The sequence below is a fragment of the Lynx rufus genome, unplaced genomic scaffold, assembly GCF_022079265.1.
Source record: "Lynx rufus isolate CCGP_SWC_20201006 ecotype Redwood Valley unplaced genomic scaffold, mLynRuf1.p SCAF_5, whole genome shotgun sequence".
In the NCBI taxonomy this organism is placed as follows: domain Eukaryota; kingdom Metazoa; phylum Chordata; class Mammalia; order Carnivora; family Felidae; genus Lynx; species Lynx rufus.
In genome coordinates this window covers 152011927-152033932 of record NW_025814867.1, presented here as the reverse complement: position 1 = coordinate 152033932, position 22006 = coordinate 152011927, and the positions used below count along the sequence as shown (strand labels likewise).

Below are 22006 nucleotides of genomic sequence, written 5' to 3'. Positions count from 1 at the left end.
GGTGTCAGGAACCCTAAGCCAGAGCTGAGCTTAAGAGGTCTTTGGCAAGAAACTTCTCTCGGATTCCACGTGACATCTTATTCAGTACAGGAAGTGGTGCCGGGCGACTTTGGTGTGGGGGATACAATGACTCTGAAACCTGGAAACACAAGTCAGGGGTATCATACCTGCAGTGACATCACACCAAGCCGCGACAAGGTCTCTGGGATTTGACTTCTTTTCTTTTTGTTGTAGATCCTTATCAGATTCTCGGACCAACAAGTAGCCGCCTTGCAAATCCAGGTGAGAGACTGCTGGTGGTTTTGCCCCTAACAAAGTTACCTTTTTGGCAGTGGCTATTTTGAAAGATTAACTTGTATTGGCGAGAAATCCTTCCAGCTGCACAAGGTGGAGTTTAGATCTCGTTGGATTATTTGCAAGAGTGGAAAAAAACTAAACGGGTCATGGAATCCATTAAGATCTTAGCTGCCGCAAAGGGCAGGATCACCGAATCTAAACTGTATCAGTTGCCTAGGGCTGCCGTAACAAACACCACAAACCGGGGGCTTAGATAACAGATATTTACCGTCTCACAATCTGGAGGCCAGAAGTCCAAAATCGACGTGTCACGTGACAGGCAGCGTTTGTTCCTTCCGAGGGCCATGAAGGACGGATCTGTTCCGGACCTCTCTCCTTGGCTTGTAGACGGCTGTCTTATCCCTGGGTCTCTTTACCTGTCTTCTCTCTGTGTGTGTCTCTGTGTCCAGATTTCCCTTTATAAGGACACCAGTCATACTGGATTAGACCTACCCTAACGTCACTTTCACTCAAACAGCTCTGTAAAGCCCCTTTTTCCAGAAAAAAAAAAAAAAGGTCACATTCTGAGATAACTGGGGGTTAAGATTCCAACGTGTGAATTTTGGGGAGAGGGGACGCAGTTCATCCCATGACACAGGGAGGTCAAACCCTATCCTAAAAAGGAGAACCTTAACTCCAACCCGAAGGCTTCGAATGTAGGATCATCTTCGATGAACGGTCTGTTTTTGAAGTTAGAGGCTAGGAGAGGGTGCAGATTCTTAACTGGCCCACTTGTGACCCGTACCTCGCCAAAGATCGTCACCTGTCATCACATTTCAGTGCCAACCAAACTGTTGTATTTGTTTGTATTCAGATCAGAACCAGCTGTGCTGGCTGGCATCCACTTCCGAAATTCACAGCATATGCTGAGGGTTTTCAACAGCACATTCAAATGCCAAGATGACACAGGCGTATTGCAAGTACAAGCTGGAATGTATATTTCCTAAACACGGAGGCCAAAATAGGGTTGGAAACGGAAAAGTTCAGATTCAAGCAGCATTCGTCCCCACAAGGGAATCTGTATTTTGAGAACACGAAATATCATTATCAAGTATCTGCAGCTTTGACATTACATTTTAGGTAATGTTCAGTAGTTCAGAAAAATCCCTCTGAGGCATTTGAGCCGTTAGAAGGGACTGTTTTAGGGGTGCCCGGGTGGCTCAGTCGGCTGAGCTCCGACTTCGGCTCGGGTCCTGATCTCTCGGTTTGTGAGTTCGAGCCCCACGTTGAATTTGCTGCCTCAGATCTTTTGTCCACCCCCCCCGTCCCCGCCCCTGCCTCTGCCCCACTCACGCTCTCTCAAAAATGAATACATATTTTTAAAAATAGTTAAAAAAAAAAAGGGATTGTTTATTACCCAACCCTGGGGACTAGACCAGGCGCTCAGTAATTATTTGTTGAAGAAACAAATGCGAGGAGTAAGGAGATACCGTCCTTGACCTTCGAGGTCCTCACATTCTGGTGGAGAAATGAACACGGGTGATTACAACACTGCCACACAGGTGCTTTGCTCTCAAGGGAGCGTCCAACTGGTGGCCAAGGCTCCCGGGTGTCTGGTCCCCCCCCCAATCCCGGGCTCAGCTCTCCATTTCGAACTGCTTCGTAACGGTTCATATAAAAAGGATTACTATGTTGGGAGATTACTGTTATCAGCCATGCCTCAGGAAGATTGATCTGGCATCAGTGTTCAGGATAGATTAGAAAGAGGAAAGGAACAGACGCGGGAGCACTCTGGGGACTTTAATACAATCATGTGAAATAACAATCAAATAGCTCCCACCCTGTGGAAATGCCCGGGCAAGTGCTTAAGTCTGCCATGCCGCTGCATGACACAGCCCTGGGAGGTCATTATCTTCATCCTACAGAGGAGGAGTCAGAGGTCCAGAGAAATTAGGTGACTTTCCCTGGGTCACACAGCCAATAAAACGGGAAGTCGCATTTGAACCCTGATTCTCCGTCTCCAGAGTCTGGTTTTATTGTCTTGCCCTGCACCGCTCCTGAGTGAGCCCGAGGGAGGAGGGAGGCCTTGGAGAATGGGGGCCAAGAGAATAGAAAGGAAGGATTTCCCTTGAGTTCTACAAGCGTGTAGGTGCTGGGAAAATGGCTCTGTCCACAGTAGGTCAGCAGGCCCAGCACTGGGAGCAAAGGACAGCCCTTTGTCTACTAAGACCATCCTCACTTGGCCTGGGGAAGATGGTGACCTCCAACCAGGGGCTTGAAGATAAAGACTTGTTTTACTTAGTTGATAATGATTAGGCTTCTTTCCATCTCTCCTCGGGCTGCACGCGCGTCAGTCGTATTCACGTGGCTTCCCCCACCCCCAAAACCAGAATGTCTCTGGTCTTTCTGGGGATGAGACTCCCTCTTCCTGTTTGACTCTATTTTCCCATTCTCTGATAAGTAAGCCCTTCATCACTTCAAACTGCTGCCTTCGCTCTTTGTACAACGCAAACTTTTAAAATCATTTTAAGTGGGAAGGTGACATCGTGGTGTGTAAACGCACGAGAGAATAACCGCATCTCAAGGTCTCGGTTCCAGATATTCATGTGACGTGCACTTGGGGCCATATGTCTCCTGCTGAGAGGTGCGTCCCATCCCTGAACGATTACGTCATGGATCACACGTAAACCACACAGCCCCTTGATGTCCCATTAGAATGGCTGAACATGTATGTGGCTTCTCTAATGAACCGAGGCTGCCTTTCCATGAAGGCACCTTCTTGGGTTGTGTTCAGTGGCCCCCCCTGGTGCTAACTGGACACTCTTTAATGGGGGGCATGAATTGTATCCAGCTTTGTGCAAAGCCAGAAACCAGTTTTAGGGATGTTTTGCCATTGGTTAGGAGGTGGGAGTGTCCAGTCTTCCACTTTGAACCTCCCAAGCCCCAGGCCAAGGGAAAGGACGACGTGGGGAGGACTCAAGGGAGTGGAGGTCAGGCCTGAAAGCAATGGTTCGTGCTGGGATTCGGGCGTCCGAGCTTAGAGACTGGGTTCCAACCTTTGCCGACATTGGGCAAGATGAATCACTCTATCTCTCTGGGGTCTAATGTCCTCATCTCAAGAGTGGGCTCCCTCACGATTCTTGGGGGGATTAAATAAATACAAGTGTTCAGGATGGTATTGGCAAAGAGTAGGCTTTCGGTGGCCGTCAGCCAGCCCGAGGACACCATTCACAGCTTTTCACGGCCAACATGGGGTGCACGGGGAGGGGCACTTGGCTTCGTTCTGTCCTCTTGTAGCTCTAGGCAAGGTATGTGCCTCTCTTTAAACTAAGGTTTTCGGAGCACCTGGGTGGCTCCGTCGGTTAAGCGTCCGACTTTGGCTCAGGTCATGATCTCGCGGTTCGTGGGTTTGAGCCCCGCGTCGGGCTCTGTGCTGACAGCTCGGAGCCTGGAGCCTGCTTCGGGTTCTGTGTCTCCCTCTTTCTCTGACCCTCCCCTGTTCATGCTCTCTCTCTCTCTGTCTCAAAAATATATAAATGTTAAAAGAAAAAAATTAAAAAAAAAACCCTCTGGTTTTCAGCTCAAACAAACCATGGTAAGACCCTTCATGTGTTGAGTTTATCCTCACAGTGTCCTGGCAAGATGCCGTTACCACCACTCCCATTTTATAGATGAGGGCACTGAGGCACAGAGCGTTAGGTGAGCTGCCCAAGGCCCCGTGCGTGCCAGTGCCAGGATTCAGCGGAGGTAGGGATGATTCCAGACTGGTGCTTCCGGACACCGTACTGCCCTGCACTCTACCAAGTCCTGTCTGAGCCACGCTGAGCCCCGAGCAAAGCCTCCGCCCTGGGACGTGCCAGCTGCCTGGGGCTCGGCATGGCGGAGGGGCCAGGCTGTGCCCACGGGCTTCTCTGCCGCGTGCCCGGCGACGGCAGAAAGTGGCCTCCGCTGGCTGCCACCGTGGTGCTTTAGGGGACCCTCTCTGCTTCATTTCCTGCTCTGTCCCTCCGTCAGGTGGTGGCCGCTGAGTCCCGCTCTTGGGGGGGGGGACACCCCTCCTTCTGGACCCACAGCTGCTGAGTCACTCCCAGCTCTGCTTTTCTGTGTGCTTTATAAACCTTTGGGGTGCTTTGCCCTTTTCTGCTTAGTTGTACTTCTTTGCTACTGTTCCTTCTCTTCTCCTTCCGCTGCATGAAGAGACCACCTTCCTTCTAAAAATAGAAGCATTGCCTTTCATTCTCTTCCAGGCGCACCCCTCCCCCCCTTTATCCCATTGGGTTCTCCTGTGGGCGGGGCACAAGCGACATCATTGTTTCTCCCACCAATCCTGGCTTTGTTAATTACCCCACCCAATCCTGGGTAAAAGTAGCTACTTCTTACTGATGTTGGAAAGCCGCTACCAAGATAGGGTGAGAAAACAGACTGGAAAGGTTTTCCCAAAGGAGGGCGATGGAGGAAGGGGGGAGGTGGCCAGGCTGCCGGATGCCGGATCCCGAGTGTAAGGACCTCTCCTTTCACTTGTCGGCTTGGCCGGTGAACGGCCCAAGCCCCTCTTAGGCTTCCCACCACTTAGATATCCTTGTCTGACCTCCCCCGTTCTGTGTTCTCAAATGCACCTTTATCGTACCGTACGTGTTTTCGTCTTCATAAATTGCTTTTGAAATTTGTGGCCACAAGGAACTCAGTTCATCTACCATTGGCTGAGTCCTCAGCCGCCGCGGTGCATCCTTGACAATTCTTGCACAAGAAAACCTGCTCCACACTGCGGATACAAGGGATTTTGTTACGAGTATTAAATGTAACAGTTAATGCTCTGGGCACGCCGTTGCATTTCATAACATTTACTTAAACAGCGATTGATTTTGCATTTTCCCTTTTGTTCTCAGGTTTGGAAGGTGATGAATTTTGTGTAAAGATCTCTTATGCCCACAGATCCTTGAAATGCTCAAGAGGCTGTGTCTTAAAGGTTAACGGGCAAAAGAGTCTAGTAAGAAATCGCGCATCTTTGAATTTCCAGCTGCGCATTTAGATCTCTGCCTTTCTAGTGCTTCAGAAGCAGGAGGGGTATGAAACCACTTTTGTCCACTGGCTGTCTCTGTGCAGGTTTCTAAAGGAAGTGGGCAAGGGACAGATGCCTAGGAGCAATGCCAAGGTTTGAATAAATGCCGGCTAGTATTCTGGCTATCTGGGAAGGTCTGTGTGTTTATGCGCAATCTATGGAATTGCTTTCTCTGTGGGAGGACGTTCACAGTGAATATTTATTTTCAGACAACTCTATGTGTTTACGTGGAAGCATATGTTGGGCTGTTAAATAAAAAAATTTTGTTTTTCCCTATTCCCAGGTCATGTGTGGAATTTTTGTCAAGTAGTAATCCTTCGGTTACAATATGTATACTAAACCCATATGGTTTTCTCATACCATTCTTCGTATTTTTTCAAATGCATATTAATGAGATGTTCGGGGCAACCAAAACTTGATTGAGAACAGTTTGAATATGTGGTTCCGAAAAAGCACAGGCTTCCATTGAGTTGAATGACAAGCTGTTAATGTATTTCAAATGTGTTGTAGAGTGAAAATGAGAATTTTCCAGAACACATTCAGAAAAGGCTGACCTTTCTCACGATGCTGTTGCATGGATGAATTCACAAATATACCCATCTCCGTGTAGCCAATGTGGAAACAAGGATTTAAGAGTTGGGCAATTTATGTAGGGAGTTAGCTAGGGAGAAGGGTTTGGGGGGGAAAAATTCTAATTGATTTTTACACGACATCAATTCCCTGAACAGTTGCCAGTCATTTTATCACATCTCTTGGTAATTTGCTGATCGTGCAATAAAAAGTATTCTTTTGGGGGGCGCCTGGGGGGCTCCGTCGGTTAGGCGTCTGACTTCTGCTCAGGTCATGATCTCGCAGTTCATGAGTTTGAGCCCCTCATCGGGCCTTGTGCTGACAGCTCAGAGCCTGCTTGGGAGCCTGCGTCTCCCTCTCTCTCTGCCCCTCCCCCACTCATGCTCTCTCTGTGTCTCTCTCTCAAAAATAAATAAACGTTTAAAAAAGTCATCTTTTTGGTACAAGCCTGAGGCAGTGTTCGAGCTGGAGTTTGGGAGGAAAGCCAGGCCTCTTAGTTACTTTCAAAGCCTCGAAAATCTGTTCAGCACATCTTAGTTCCTCCTGGTGCTCAATACTGCTGTCGATATTTACATGCTGCTTCCCTGGAGGAAGCCATAAGTCATCTTAAAATAGTGTAACGTGGTGGCTGGAACGATATGCCTGGATTTTTCTCGAAACTTTATAAGACCTGAAAGGCACACCCACGTGTCTCTCCAGTGGGATCAAACACAATTCTGTGTGCCCCCAGCTAACTGAGACCTCGCTGATGAAGGTGGAGTCTCATTTGGTTCCCCAGAAGGGCTTGCAGTCACACTCACTGCTGCAGATTTTCTTCTGGAAACTTCTGAACACAACTGGCATCGCAATGTGAGGGCAACCCGTGGATTTCCGTTACGATGCAGTTGCCTAAATACTGGAAATAGGTGATCTGGTTTGAAAAAGAGCCAACTTTTTCTAAACTTCCTCATTTTGAGTGGGTTAATTCTGTTCTAGGAAAAGTTTTGACAGAATTGCTTTCTGGGTGCCAGCAAAATGTTATGTTAGAAATAACGGTGTTTACTTCCATTCTCTATTTTTTCCATAAACTTTTAGAAGTTCATTTCCTAAATATGACTTTTATTATTTTACTTGACCCAGCCAATATAAATGGTGTTAAGTCATTATTGCCATCAACATAATGGCACTTTTTGCCTCGCAAGATAGGAAAAATAAACCCTTTCACCCCTGAAACACAGAGTTGGCTTGGCTATGCTTCTAAGGAAGTCAGACATGGATGGGACCAACCTAAACTTTGCCCCATAGAAATTCTTTGCGTCGCATTACTTGGATCTGTGGATGAGCCCGATATCACCAAAGATCCTCACCGAAGACCCTGTTCCCAAGACACAGAACTTGGGATGCCGATACTTGTGCAGGTGCTCAGTTCATTGTGTGTCTCTGGGAGAGAGGCAGTGATGAAGCAGACAGGGCAGGGGTAAGGCTGCGGGGGCTGGTGGCCTTAGCCGGAACCTTGCTCCGGTCTGGTCCTGCAAGGAGCTCACGAGTATGAACAGCATCACAGAGCCGGCCCCTCCTTGAGGCAGTGAGACGGGGCCCCTCTGGCTGTGGGTTGCCCTGGGGGGTCGGGGGGGAGGCGAAGCAACTCCTGGTCAGCCAGGGGCAATATTCTGGAGAAGAGGGAGGAAGGCAGCCACCATCCCCAGCAGCCGAGGGACGGGCGCACAGGCAGGTTAAGGCGTCTGCATGGAACGCCACTAAGCACCCGCTTCCGCCTCTGGAGAAACACTGCCTTTAGCTCAGAACCTGTTCTCACTGGTGTTCTGTTTCCTTCCCCCCCTCTCAGGGAGTGGGCAGATTCAGCTCTGGCAGTTCCTCCTGGAGCTCCTGTCGGACAGCTCGAACTCCAACTGCATCACCTGGGAAGGCACCAACGGGGAGTTCAAGATGACGGACCCCGATGAGGTGGCCCGGCGCTGGGGAGAACGGAAAAGCAAACCCAATATGAACTACGACAAACTCAGCCGCGCCCTCCGCTACTACTATGACAAAAATATCATGACCAAAGTCCACGGGAAGCGCTACGCCTACAAGTTTGACTTCCACGGGATCGCCCAGGCCCTCCAGCCCCACCCTCCAGAATCATCTCTGTACAAGTACCCCTCAGACCTCCCTTACATGGGCTCCTATCACGCCCACCCACAGAAGATGAACTTTGTGGCCCCCCACCCTCCCGCCCTACCCGTGACCTCGTCCAGTTTCTTCGCCGCCCCAAACCCCTACTGGAATTCGCCAACCGGAGGTATATACCCCAACACTAGGCTTCCGGGCAGCCACATGCCTTCTCATCTGGGCACTTACTACTAACGACCTGAGGGAGGCCTTTCCCAACAGCATACAATCACCAAGAAATTGCCACCAACTCTATCGGAGACCGTGAATCAAAAGTGCCTCAAGAGGAATGTAAGAGCTTGACTGGCGCTGGGGAAGGAAGCCAGGGACGAGATCCAAAGACTCTTTAACGGGAGGGATTTACTAAAGTATTACTCCAGGAATAAAGAGGATGCAAAAAATGTAACGTTATCTGGACACCTCGGGGGTGGACCCACCTTGTAAAAGACATTGTAAGTAGAAGCATGAAGAAGTCATGAGGACCAAGTGCCAAAGAAAGTGTTCTTAAGAAACCTATAAACTTCAGAGGGGAGTTTGGGGTCCCGCTAGTGCAAACGGGGATTCAAGTACAGTGAGAGTGGTAACACAGCCTTCCCCTGACATACCATTTACATGTCATTTTAAGGAAAACTACCTGTATTTAAAAATAGAAACATATCAAAAAAGAAAAGAGAGAGACCGTGGCCCGTCGACAGATACCGAGATGGAACTCAGTAGAACGTGCTGTTTGGGTGAAATCAGATGCGTTCCGTTCGGGGGAGAGCCACAGCTCCTGGACGGTATCAGGGGAACTGAGCCCGGCGGTGGGGCCGGGGCCGTCTGCGGACAGCGAGCGTGTGGTTGTAGACAGAGGGCTGGAGGAGGTGCGAGAGAAGGGAGCGGAGGAGGAGGAGGCCAGAGGGCTGGGAGAGACGCTTGTCAAGCAGTGGAGACCGGACTTGGGACAGTGCAGAGGCCGGAGACTGAGTCGGGAGACTTGCGGGTTCATTGGTCGGTGCCCTACCAAACCCAGTGTTAAGAGGAAGAATATGGCGTCCAGGACGAGGGGAAAGTAGTAGAATTCAGGAACAAGAATACGCATCTCTCTTTTTTGTTTGTTTGTCTGTCTGTCAAAAGAAAAATTTAACTGGAATTGTCTGATATTTAAAAGAAACATTCGGGACCTCATCGTTACGGGGGGGGAGGCTCTGTTCCCCACAGGGTCAGGTAAGAGGTGGGTAGCCTTCTTCGATGCTGCCATCGGAAACCATCTAGGCGTTTGGGTTAGGCAGAGGCTCCGGGTTTCCTTTCGAGTCGCAAACGCTGTGCGTTTGTCAGAATGAAGTATACAAGCCAATGTTTTTTCCCCCCTTTTTATATAATAATTATATAACTTATGCATTTATACACTACGAGTTGATCTCGGCCAGCCAAAGATACACGACAAAAGGGACAATCAATGATAGAATGTGGCCTTGAATTTTAACTCTGTATGCTTAATGTTTACAATATGAAGTTATTAGTTCTTAGAATGCAGAATGTACGTAATAAAACAAGCTTGGCCTAGCATGGCAAATCAGATTGACCCGGGAGTCCGCATTTGCACTTTGTTAGCGACTGAAGTTGCCTAACAGAGATGTGTGCTGAACTTCGGGTCTTGTGTTCTGGTTTTATTTTGTCCGGGAACTCGTGCAAGCGAGAGCCAAGCAAATAGGATGTTTGGCGCCCAAACGGTGTTGGCCTCTCCAGGCCCTTCCTGCTCACTCTCTCTTCCTCCTCGTCTTTCTGGAGCAGACGACCAAAGGTTTCACGTTGGAACCTCCATGTGTGTGTGCCCAGAATGGAAAGAGGCCCCTCGAGCGGGGGTTGTGACAGAAATTCCAGAGAAACACCTGGTCACAGATCACCCTCAGTCCCTGCCAGGATCATAAAACATTGGCTGAACGGCGAACCGATCTACTGCTCTTAGCGCAAACTGTAACCTTGTTGGTCAATAAAGCGTCGTGGACAGCCAGTTTCTCACTTTACAGGAACAAGGGATGGCTTCTAAGTTTACCACTTGGCTTCCCTTTGAGAGGCCCTGGCCGGGTCCACAGTTGCCTTAATCTTCCCACGCTGGGATGATCTGGGCACTGTGGTTTGGGGTTCGCCAGCCTTGAGCCTCACATGTCCGCAGACACTATTCCTACGATCTGAAGTCGTTGGTTGCCCTTGACATCTTCTCTCTTCTGTGTGTGTCACCTGCCCCCAACTTTGGCCAAGGTGAAGGCAGTTCGAGAGGTGGGATACAAAGCAAGGGAGAGGCACCAAAATCGAACAACTTCTTAGCCTGAGTCAGTTTCTGAACTGGCCCATTTCATAGCTGTCTTGGGGCTCGTTTCGCACTTTGTAAGTCTTTCGCTATGATTAAATCAAGTTGCCAAACCTCTGTGCTATGGATATTTTGGCAGTGGTCTTTAAAGTCAGTAGGATCCGATTACCAAAGCTTCAGACGCTCTGCATTACTTGGATTAAAAGAAGTCCAACCATCAATCATTTTGCGGCAGCTTGGGAAAGGCCCATAAAGTGCCTGTATCTCCTGGGGGGGGGGGGGGGAATGAAAACATGAAAGCTGGCAGCTGGGGTGACCCAAACGTTTCTAATGGAAAAAATCCATCATCTCCATTTTGAAATGCAGAGTCAAAGACACCTACATTTTGCTTATAAATGAGTTTGCTCAGATGATCACTCCATTCCACTCCTTCAGAATTATATCGTGAGCAAAATCGTAAAAATAAGACCTGATTAGCATATTCCATTTTAGCAGATGTTTTCAGTTAGGCTCTCCAACACCCACCCAGCCCAGATGATTAGCAAGCTTTACGACAAGCGTGAGCAGCCGAGATGATTTTGGATGACACGATACTCCTGTGTTCTCCCAAATAAATAATTCTTAAATTACATCTCAAAATAACATTCGCTACCTGCTCCTGTCTTAGTCTAACTCCAAAACACTCTTGAGTTCATATTTGTAATTACACGAAGGACCTTTTCCTTCTCAGCTTCTCCCGTTTCTTCGTTTGCCCTGATGTACGCTCCTGACCCCTGCATGGCATCACTTCTCCCAGCGAGACATTCATCCAGTTTTGTCTTAAATGGCCTTCTGGGCTTTGTGGAAGCCCCACCGTAGCCTTTTGGGTACTTGGTAGCATCCCTGCTCTTCCCAAATCTCAGGCAAGACTTCATTTATGCTCCCAGTCTGCTGCCTTTGCCAAGTCTCGAAGACTCCACGGTGAAGCCATCTGTCGGGACTGGTGCATTCGGAGGAGGTGTTGTCCCTCCCAAGCGCCTGTCTGTGCTGCTGCAGCACCTGCCACCTGGGGATGAGGGCCCAGAGGGGCTTGCCTTGGATGGCGGGCACGGCATAGACTCCTAAAGCCCTGGAACTGGGAGATGATGGCAAGTAGGGAAAACACGGGTGTCCTGCAGGCTCCCAAGTGGACCTCTAACTGTGGATACAGTGTGATTTTATTATTTTTTTAATGTTTTTTTTTTTTTTTGAGAGAGAGAGAGTATGACAGAGCACAAGCAGGGTAGAGGCAGAGAGAGAGGGACACACAGAATCCAAAGCAGGCTCCAAGCTCTGGGCTGTCAGCACAGAGCCCGATGCGGGGCTTGAACTCACGAACCACGAGATCATGATCTGAGCCCAAGTTGGACACTCAACCCACTGAACCACCCAGGTGCCCCCAGTGTGATTTCTTAAAGCCTGGTTTAATTGCTCTCTAGTCACTCCACCCAAACAGAAGCTCTGGGTGGCTTCATCAGAAGGGATAATGATCTCCCTTGAGGCTGGGGTCCTTTTCCTAGCTCACTGGTTGTTGGCAGAATTTGGTTCCTTGCAGTTGCAGGACTGAGGTCTCATTTCCTTACCAGCTGTCAGCTAGGGATCACTCTCAACTCATAGAGGCCACTTAGAGTCCTTGCCACATGGCCCTCTCTGCATCAAGGCAGTTGCTTCTTCGAGGCCAGCAGGAGAATGTCTTTCATGTTGAATCTCTTAGACTTCTTTTAAAGGTTCGCTTGATTAGACGAGGCCCACCTACGTTAACCACCTTTTTAAAATTAACCCAAACTTAGCTCATTAGAGGCCTTAATTGCATCTAAAACTGTCCTTTTGTCATAGAATATAACCGAATCATGAGAGTGAATCATATTCACCGGTGCTGCTCACACACCAGAAGTGAGCACTATATAGGTAGGGCATCTACACTAGAGGATGGGAATCTTGGCGGCCATATTAGAATGATGGCTGCATACCATGGATATGTGGCCTGCCTTCTACCTTGTTCTAAGCACCGCTGGTCAATGAAACCTCCCTAAAATGCACATTGCCAAAAAGACCAGCCACAATTCGGTAGCTTTGTATATCTGAAGCCACGTGCTCCGTGGCTCCCTCTCTCCCCTGGCAACATGGACCTCTTTTGGCACGTCTGATGCTCTTAATCTGACTAATCTGAAAAGCTTTATGTTGAACCTGGACGGGCTAATGCTAACTGTTCAACGACATCTACATATTCTTTTGATTCTAGCTAAAAAGGAACCCAAGTTATTTCTATATGCAAAGAACTATGCACACTTTTCTAACTTATTTTAAACCAATTTTATAAAGCAAAATAGCTTCATTCATTTTCCCATAAACGTTTTTTACAAAATATTATTCTGTTGAGGCAAGCCATAATAATATTTGATTGTGATTTGTGCCAGGCGTTTTGAATTACAGATTTATGGAGGAAGCATGTTAAATGTAAGAGCTTTATGGAGACAAGAAACAGAGGCGCTTTTCATGTTCCATAGACACACAGCATTCTTCCTAAAGAAAATACTACAGAATGGTAGCCAGAGTTTCATTCCGAGAGAACTTCATAAAAAAATGGTTTTGAGATTTTACAAGGTCATGACTGGCTGAGTGAGCCTAGCCAAAGAGTACTCGTTAAAAGATCAACACTTAGGGGCCCCTGGGTGGCTCGGTCGGTTGAGCGTCAGACTTTGGCTCAGGTCACGATCTCACGGTTTGTGAGTTCGAGCCCCGCGTCGGACTCTGTGCTGACGGCTCAGGGCCTGGAGCCCGCTTCGGATTCTGGGTCTCTCTCTGCTCTTCCCCTGCTCATACTCTGTCTGTCTCTCAAAAATAAAGATTAAAAAAAAAAATTAAAAAAAAAGATCAACACTTATCTGGAAGGAAGATCCCAGGGACAAACTCCATGCCTCAGTAGGATGAGGACATAGAAGGTACGCTGAGGACAAACTCCAGTAGGTTATTTGATAAACGGGTTAGATGAGGACAATGGGTTATATGCTGAACACAGGATCCCAAAGAACAGGCTGAAGGAACAGGGCTAGTTTAACACGCTTACCGGAACTCAGTGATGTTAGGACCCACGCTGTGTCAAAAACACCTGAGAACAACAGAAGCACGTGTGAAAAGAACCTTAGGGATTTAGCGATATGCAGACTAACCAACATTTACTGAGCTAAGGGCAGACGCCATACTGAGCACTTCAAATGCATTATTTTATTACTTCTCCCAATTGCCCTCCTGATAACATATTAAAGATTAAAATGCTGACACCAAGATTCAACAATTTACCGTGCCTTCCCGAGATCATACTTGCTCCTGTGCTGACTCTCAAACCTCTACTCTTAATCTATTTTTCCTCATCTTGATAGGACATGGCAGAGGGTAGGGGTGGGGGGGGGCATGGCATGACTATTTAAATTTATGTTGCATTTTCTAAAATGGATTGTAAAATAGGAGTCATTTATTCCATTTTGAACTGATTCCAGTATCATTTCTGGACATAACACTTGCCGAGGGACACAGGCCAGCTAGAGCAAGCCCAGTGGAGAGAGAGAGACGGGGGCAACGAATGAGCTCAAGGCTATGCCATGAAGGAGTTACTGAAGGCACCGTTCAGTGTCTCTCATGGAAGCAAGGTTACTTTTAAGGTCCATCAACACAGGCCCCAGCGTGGTGCATGGCAATATTAAGCTGTCAATAAATGTCTTCAGCTGCGTGCATGCGTGAACATCCGGAAAGGTAATGTGTGGACCAAAGGTGCACTCAGCAGGGATGCCGACTGGGCAAACTCAAGAAAGAACCTTTTTTTTTTTTAATGTTTATTTATGTTTGAGAGACAGAGTGTGAGCGGGGGAGGGGCAGAGAGAGAGGGAGACACGGCATCCGAAGCAGGCTCCGGGCTCCGAGCTGTCAGCACAGAGCCCGACGTGGGGCTCGAACCCACGAACTGTGAGATCGTGACTAGAGCGAAGTCAGAGGCTCAACCAACTGACCCACCCAGGCGCCCCTCAAGGAAGAACTTTTCAACAGAGAAGCTGCCTCTGGCCCAGGAGTTCCTGGATGTGGGCGTGCTCACTGGGGACCACGTGACTCTTCAGGTATTTAGCAGCAAATGGCAAGCAGACTACTTGGTTGTTTCGGACTTTTTCACTTCTATGCAGTCCGGGTTCTACAAAATGATTCAACGTCATACATACACGTACCTAGATCAGGGAAGAGGGTCTGAGATGCATGACGGCCTAGGCGTCTCCTACCAGTCTTAAGGGCATGAGCGCATGTGGGGGTTAGGTACTAGAATCCTCCTGAATTCACTGGTGGTGTGGCCGTGTCTTCAGGCTGACTTGGAGGTTAAAACACATGGTATCTGTCGACAACACAGGGCATGGCCAGAGCCGCCAACTGGTGGGACCACTGAACCATCCCTCCACGTTCCCTCTCTGGGAAGAAAGACCAGCCTCCTACAGCACTTTTTCATAAAGGCATACATCGGGGGTGGGGGGGTGTTCTTGGTCACAGCCTGCTCAGCATCAGACATGGCACAGCTAAAAGTGTGTCAGGCTGCCCTCCCGGGACCCTCAACCCAGCTCCAGACAAACCATTCCTGCCTTCCAGCTGGCATGGCAGGCAGGCAACACAGACTGCTGGCCTCTTAAGACCCTAAGGAAGGGGTGGAGGCGGACGTTAAAATGTGTAAGAAAGAATTTGGGGTAGAAGCTATGAAGCTCTTTGGCAAAGTCTCTTGATTAGAAGGTGAGGAAGAACTTGGGGGAAGGTTGGCAGGGGAAGAAACCACCTGGCTTCTTTAGAGGAGGCGACCCCCAGGGAGAAAGATCCTTTTCAGAGGATAGGTCCCGCCTCTTCCTGTGGGAGAGAGCGGAAGGGGCGGGGACGGAGCTAGAGGAACTAGGGGAATGTCCTCCTCCCCGCCACACCTTTCCTGCACCCTGCCGGAAACATGCGTAGTGGAGAAGAATGGTTCCATCTGAATGGTGGAACCAACCTCCGCTCGGTCAACGCGGCAGCTCTCCTTAGAAGAAAGAAATGCCTGCTCTCTTTCTGTCTTCTGACCTGACACTGTGTCCCTGCCCGTGCTTCTCCTCATCTGCGTTCATGTGGCACAAAGCGTTTTGAAAGTGGGATTATGCGATGATCGCTGAGTTTTAAACCAATGCTGTCCGGTCCACGCTTACAGTTAAATTGCTCTCTTCCAATTAAGAAAACACCAACGCGTTCTGTGCCATTGGCTCAATTAAAGCTGAGAGCTTGTTAAGATCGTTGTATTCAATTTCACCTGGCTGTGAAGCAGGAGAAAACGGACTTGAATGAGGGTGTGTCTGACTGCCCAGCGTAGGCACTGTGCTGGTCTACCTCTCCAAGGAAGCTGACTTAAGGATACGATCCTAGGATGGGCAGCCGTCACAGGACGGCCAGACAAACGCTTACTCACGTGATGGTGGGAAGGCAGGTGGAGGAGGAAAAAACCAGTGGGAGGGGAAGACAGGTGGAGGGAGGCCGAACAGTGAATGCGTGATGTCCAGCTGTGTGTGTGTGTTGTTGGGTGTAGCTCTGGCCGGCAAGAGACTGAGCTACAATTATTACCGGAGGCCTCATGACAAACCCGCAGTGGAGGTGCCCGTGAACGGACCCCGGCCTTCCTGTGGAGTGTCGCGCAAGTCACGTAAATAAGTTCTACAAAATGAAGCCAAATCGGTCCAGGCTACAGAATATTTAGCTTCGGTTGAGGGCTATCTTTTGAGAGGCCAACGATTCTTGGAAACTACATCTTTCGTTAGTTTTCTTGGGAAGTCGCTCTAAGGGTGCTTTCTCTGTTTACTGCTGGTGAACATCCCAGAATGTCCCCTCTTCTTTGTCAAGTTCTTCACCCCAGTTCCCGCTTTCTTCCAACTGTGGACCAGTCTCTATAGGCGTGGTTTTTGGAAAGGAATATTTTACCATGATTATCGGAATTCAGTATAAACCCATGAGGAGCAAGAATGTTGGCTTCCATTTTTCGAACATTTCTTTTGTGTCTTCAGTTCACAGCCCTGTGAGAAGCGCAGAAAGGTGTGACAGAGTTATGGCCCTTGGAGAGATTAAAATCTAGAGGGAGATGAAAAGGTACATGAAAGTCTCCGGTGTAAGACAGTATATGATCTACATGTGAACATTACAAAGAAGGAGAGGTCATGCTAAGTGCTCTGCTTAAGGAAGGCTTCCTGAAGGAGATGGTATTTCAGGAGGGGGAGATTTTTGAGGGATACACAAGTATCCATTAGTATATCTACACAAGTGCTCACCTTTGTGTGTAATGATGGATGCCTGTTTTTTTTTTTTTACAAGATACCTGATCTTAACTCTCAGCATCTTATTCTTTCAACCCTAAGCCCAAGATAGATTAGCTTTAATTGTGCTTCCGAAGGTTCTTGAGGAAGGAATTATTGAGAATAATGTGCAAAAGAGATAAGAATAGTGCTAAGACAGGAGCGAGGTTGGGAGGAGTTACCCCAAGAATGGGAGAAGATTATGGTCTACGGAATTCGCTGGCAGTGGGGATCTACACCATCATGAATGTGTAGGCACTGAAGTGATAGAATTCAGAGATATGGCTGTATGATGCCCCTAGGGAGCTGGAGCCCAATCCTGGAGATTCCAGCACTATTGTGGACCCTGCTTGATACTGAAGCAAGAATCTCTAGGGTTTGGGGCAAGCTTTCACTTCCAGGATGTGGAAATGGAGGAACCCATCGTGATGATGACATTCAAAGATTCGAAGTCCTCACCCATTCTGGGTGGAGTCAATTTCATTTTTATTGTATTTTGTTTAAGTTTATTTATTAGAGAGAGAGAGCACAAACGGGGGAGGAACAGAGAAAGAGTGCACACAAGTGGGGGAAGGGGCAGAGAGAGGGAGAATCCCAATCCGATGTGGGGCTCGAACTCACAAACCGTGAGCTCATGACCTGAACTGAAATCCAGAGTTGGATGCTTAACCAACTGAGCCACCCAGGCGCCCCTCATTTTGATTTTAAAAGAAAATAATGCAGTGTCTTACACCAGGTTCATATTCATGTATCAATATACTTATCTCAGTTATTGGTAACACAAGTGGAAAAAAAATCAGGAAGATGTAATATTATTAACAAACCTGCCCTAATGAAGTTAGGGAATTATCCTCAACAACTAAGGAATAGACATTGTTTTCAAACACATACGGATCATTTATAAAAATCTCCATATGTAGGTTTATGAGGCAAGTCTCCACACATTTAAAGGATTAAAGTCATAAAATACCTTCTCTGACCCAAATTATGTTAAAGACCAATTTTTAAAAAGTCAAATAGAGAAATTATACTCAAGCAATATGCTAGCATTTTTCCAAAAAATTATAATGGAAGCTAGAAAGGATGACATCATAAAATGAAAATACATATCAAAAATTTGTGGAATGTAGCTAAAGCAGCATATAGAAAGAAGTTTACAGTCTTCAGTGGTTATATTGGAATAGAAAAATGGATAAAAATTAGTAGGCTGAACATCCATTTTTAAAACTTAGTGTAAGAACAGCAGTACAAACAAAAATTTCAAAAAAAAAGAGAGAAAAGTGGATATGTAAACATGAGGGCACAGCGTGAAACTCAGACTCAAAATATAATTAACAACAGAAGTTGTTTTGTAAAAGATTAATCAAATTGAAAAATCTCTGGTAAAATTTCTTAAAAAAGAGAGAAGATACAAATTAAATAATAATTAAGAATGACTAAAGGAATTAAACTATGGTTGTTACAGACTTTTAAAAGATGATAGTGTCCTGCAAACCGATTTATGCCTTTTCATTTGAAAATTAGATTGAACTGACATATTCTTATAAAAAATAAAACAGACCACATACGATTCAAGAAGTAGAAAGCCTGAGGGGCGCCTGGGTGGCGCAGTCGGTTAAGCGTCCGACTTCAGCCAGGTCACGATCTCACGGTCCGTGAGTTCGAGCCCCGCGTCAGGCTCTGGGCTGATGGCTCAGAGCCTGGAGCCTGTTTCCGATTCTGTGTCTCCCTCTCTCTCTGCCCCTCCCCCGTTCATGCTCTGTCTCTCTCTGTCCCAAAAATAAATAAACGTTGAAAAAAAAAAAAATTAAAAAAAAAAAAAAAAAAAGAAGTAGAAAGCCTGAATAGTCTTACAGCCATTAAAGAAATGGAATTAGTCCTCAAAAATCTTCCCACAAAGAAACCTACAAGCCAGATGGCTTCCTCGTGAGATCAACCAAATATTCAAGCTGAAAATGGTTCCAAAATTGCCCAAAATATTATAAGGAATATAAAAAGAAGAAACAATCCTCAATATAATTTATAACGGTAACATAACCTTGATAGCAAAGTCAACAGACGGTGCAAAAAATCCAATCACACTTGTGAATGTAAGATACAAAAATATTAAGCAGTAGTAGCCAATAGAACTCACCCATGTATAACAAAGAAACGACATTATAACCAAGTTGGGCTTATCAAAATAATGCAAAGTTGAGTAAACGTTGGAAAATCAATGAATGTAGCCCCCACATGAGCACACCACAGGAGCAAAACATCATCACACATAGAAACAGAAAAGTGTTTGATATAATAAAACCTCGATATGTTATTAACTATTAGCAAACGGAGAAGAGAACGTGACTTCTTTAACCTGGTAAAGGGTATCTATAGAAAACATACCAGCAAATGTGGGACTTAAAGGTTTAAAATTGAAAGTATATTTGATGTCAAGAACAAGAAAAAGGTGCCTAATATTACCATTTCTGTTCAATGTAATTTTGGAGGTCGTCACTAGAATACGAAGGCAAGACAAAGAAAAATTTAAGAAATAGTTCATTATACACAGAAAATATGGCTGTGCATATAGAAAATCCAAATGAATCCTTAGGTTAATTTTTTGAATTTCTAAGAGTTTTAGCAAAATTACTGAAATAAAAACTCAATTACATTTCTACATGCTACCACATACATCTAGAAAATTAAGCTTAAAATGTATTATTTACAACAGCATAAAAATATGCAGTATCTAAGAATAAATCTAACAAACATGCACAAGATCTCTATGGAAAAATAATAAAACTTCATTGAGAGACATCAAAGAAGACTGAAATAAATAAAGAGATGAATCACATTCATGGATTTGATGATTCGATGTTGTAAAGATGTCTATTATTTGCAAAATCACCTAGACATTCACTGCAACTCCTTTCAAAAACTCCCAACAGTTTTTTTTTAACTTTACAAGCTGATCTCTAAAATTTTTACAGAGAACCAGATTAACCAAGACGTCCTTGAAGAAAACACAGCCTGCCAACATTTTATGGTTTTTTTTTTGTCCTCCACCATACTAAATCTTAGAATGTTATAGTAATTAAGAATCAGAGTGTGAGATGGCTCAAAGAGACAAAAAGACCAATGGAATAGAAGTCCATAAACAAATTCAACATATATGAATACCTGATATAATCACAAATGATAGTGAAGATCCGTGCTCAAAAGATGGGTTTTTAAATAAATGGAGCTAGAACAATTGGAAATCATATGTCAGGAAAAAACTACATCGCAGCACTATTGAATACCACACATAAAAGTCAATGACACGTGGCTAAGAACTAAAATTTAAAATTCAAAAGTGTAAAGGTTTTCAAAGATGTTACAGAAAAACATGGTCATGACCTTCAAGTGCAAAAGAATTTAATGACAGAAAAACTACAAAGTATAAAAGAAATATTGATAACATTTTCTATATGAAAATGACGAACTTTTTTCATTAAAAGGTACCATTAGGGTACCTGGGTGGCTCAGTCAGTTGAGCGTCTGACTTTGGCTCAGGGTGTGATCTCGCGGTCCATGAGTTCGAGCCCCGCGTCGGGCTCTGTGCTGACAGCTCAGAGCCTGGAGCCTGTTTCAGACTCTGTGTCTCCCTTTCTCTGCCCCTCCCCCACTCATTCTCTCTCTCTCTCTCTCTCTCTCTCTCTCTGTGTCAAAAATAAATAAACATTAAAAAAATTTTTGAAAGGTGTCATTAAAGACAGCAAGAAGACAACTGCACAATGGGAGAAGATATTTGTGACCCATGTAGCCTACAAAGTACTAGCGTCCAGAATGTACAGCCATTACTAAGTCAATCAGAAAAAAAATGTAGATATGTAAAAGAACTGAATAGCTCACTTCTCAAGAGTGGAGACACGATAGACAATAAATGTATGGACAGTGCTCAAGCTCAGGGTAATCCAGGATACGTACAGTAAAACCAAAATGGTACCCATTTACCCCCACCATATGGGCAAACATTAAAAAAGCCAATCATGGGGCACCTGGGTGGCTCCGTTAGTTAAGCATCCGACTCTGGGTTTTGGCTCAGGTCATGATCTCGTGGTTCGTGAATTTGAGCCCCACGTCGGACTCTGCGCTGACAGTGCAGAGCCTGCTTGGGATTCCCTCTCTCTCTGCCCCTCCTGTGATCTCTCTTTCTCTCTCCCTTTCTCAAGATAAATAAACTTTAAAAGAATAAGAAAAATAAAAAGTCTAACCCAAAGCAGTAAGGGTGAGGATGTAAAACGAAGAGGGGCACTACTGGAAGGCATGGGGATTGATAGAGTCTCCTTGGAAAATAGTTTGGCACTCTTTGGCATTCACTGTAGAACAGATAACGTGTATACCCAAAATCCTGTTAGGGAAATTCCGAAGGAAATCAAGAACCTCCCACTAGTCCACTAAGATACATGAACCGCAATATCACTACAAGCATGCTTGTAATGATCAAAACTGGAGGCAACCCAAGACTCCATCAACATTAGATTAGATAAGACAATTTGGGTATATCTACATAATGCAAATAATGACTTAAACTCACAAACTTAATACTGAGCCAAAGAAGCAAATAGCAGGAAAGCATATACAATATGGTTTCATTTATTTAGATTTCACAAGCAGGCAAAGACAAACAACATATTGTTTAGAGATGGCGCAACGATGTTCAAAAGATAAGAACAGAAGCAAGAGGCTGATTATTTCAAAGTCAAGATAGTGATTACCTCTCAGCGGAAAGAAAAGAGATGGGGTCAAGGAGGGATGCTAGGGTATTTTAAAGACCTGGCAATGTTTTATTTCCCGTTGTGGTGGTGATTTCTTTATTTGCTATGTGTAGTCATTTTAAACGCTCATCTGTATATATGATGTATCTTGTCTTCCAAACGCTATGCCAAGAGGAGGATAAACAGACTAAGTCACGGTTTCACACGCATCAAGAGTGGGCTCCTGTCGGAACAATGTTTAGCAGCCGTGGGAAATGTGGTGCACCCTGATGGTTCTTGCACAGGATGTTCCATTTCCTCTGCGAGACGGCTCAGAGTTCACTTTGGGCACAGTGGGTTTTGGTATTCCCCAGAAGATTCACTTCCTCTGCCCAATGCTCTCTGTTGGTTAGTTATTGTGGAATGTCTATGCGGCATTGCGTCTGTCTCTATGAGGCCCCTGTGATTGTCCTCCCTTCAAGAGGTGGAGCTTAATTCCCCACCCTTCAAGTGTAGGATGGACTAAATAACCTGCTCCGACTAAACAGAATGTGGTAGATGGGACAGTGTGTGTCTCCTGAGATTAGGTGAT

General features: G+C 46.0%; 1 protein-coding gene across 2 annotated transcripts in view; it reads left to right on the top strand.

The window, feature by feature from the left end:
- The window catches only part of ERG (ETS transcription factor ERG), a 111309-nt gene extending 101689 nt beyond the window's left edge, over positions 1-9620 (top strand). For both annotated transcript variants that reach the window (XM_047098872.1, XM_047098871.1), the window contains 2 exons: positions 235-282; positions 7731-9620. In XM_047098872.1, coding sequence (XP_046954828.1) covers positions 235-282; positions 7731-8251 — 569 coding nt within the window. In that variant the 3' untranslated portion in view covers positions 8252-9620. The remainder of the gene's footprint in view (positions 1-234; positions 283-7730) is intronic.
- The last annotated feature ends 12386 nt before the right edge of the window (positions 9621-22006 follow it).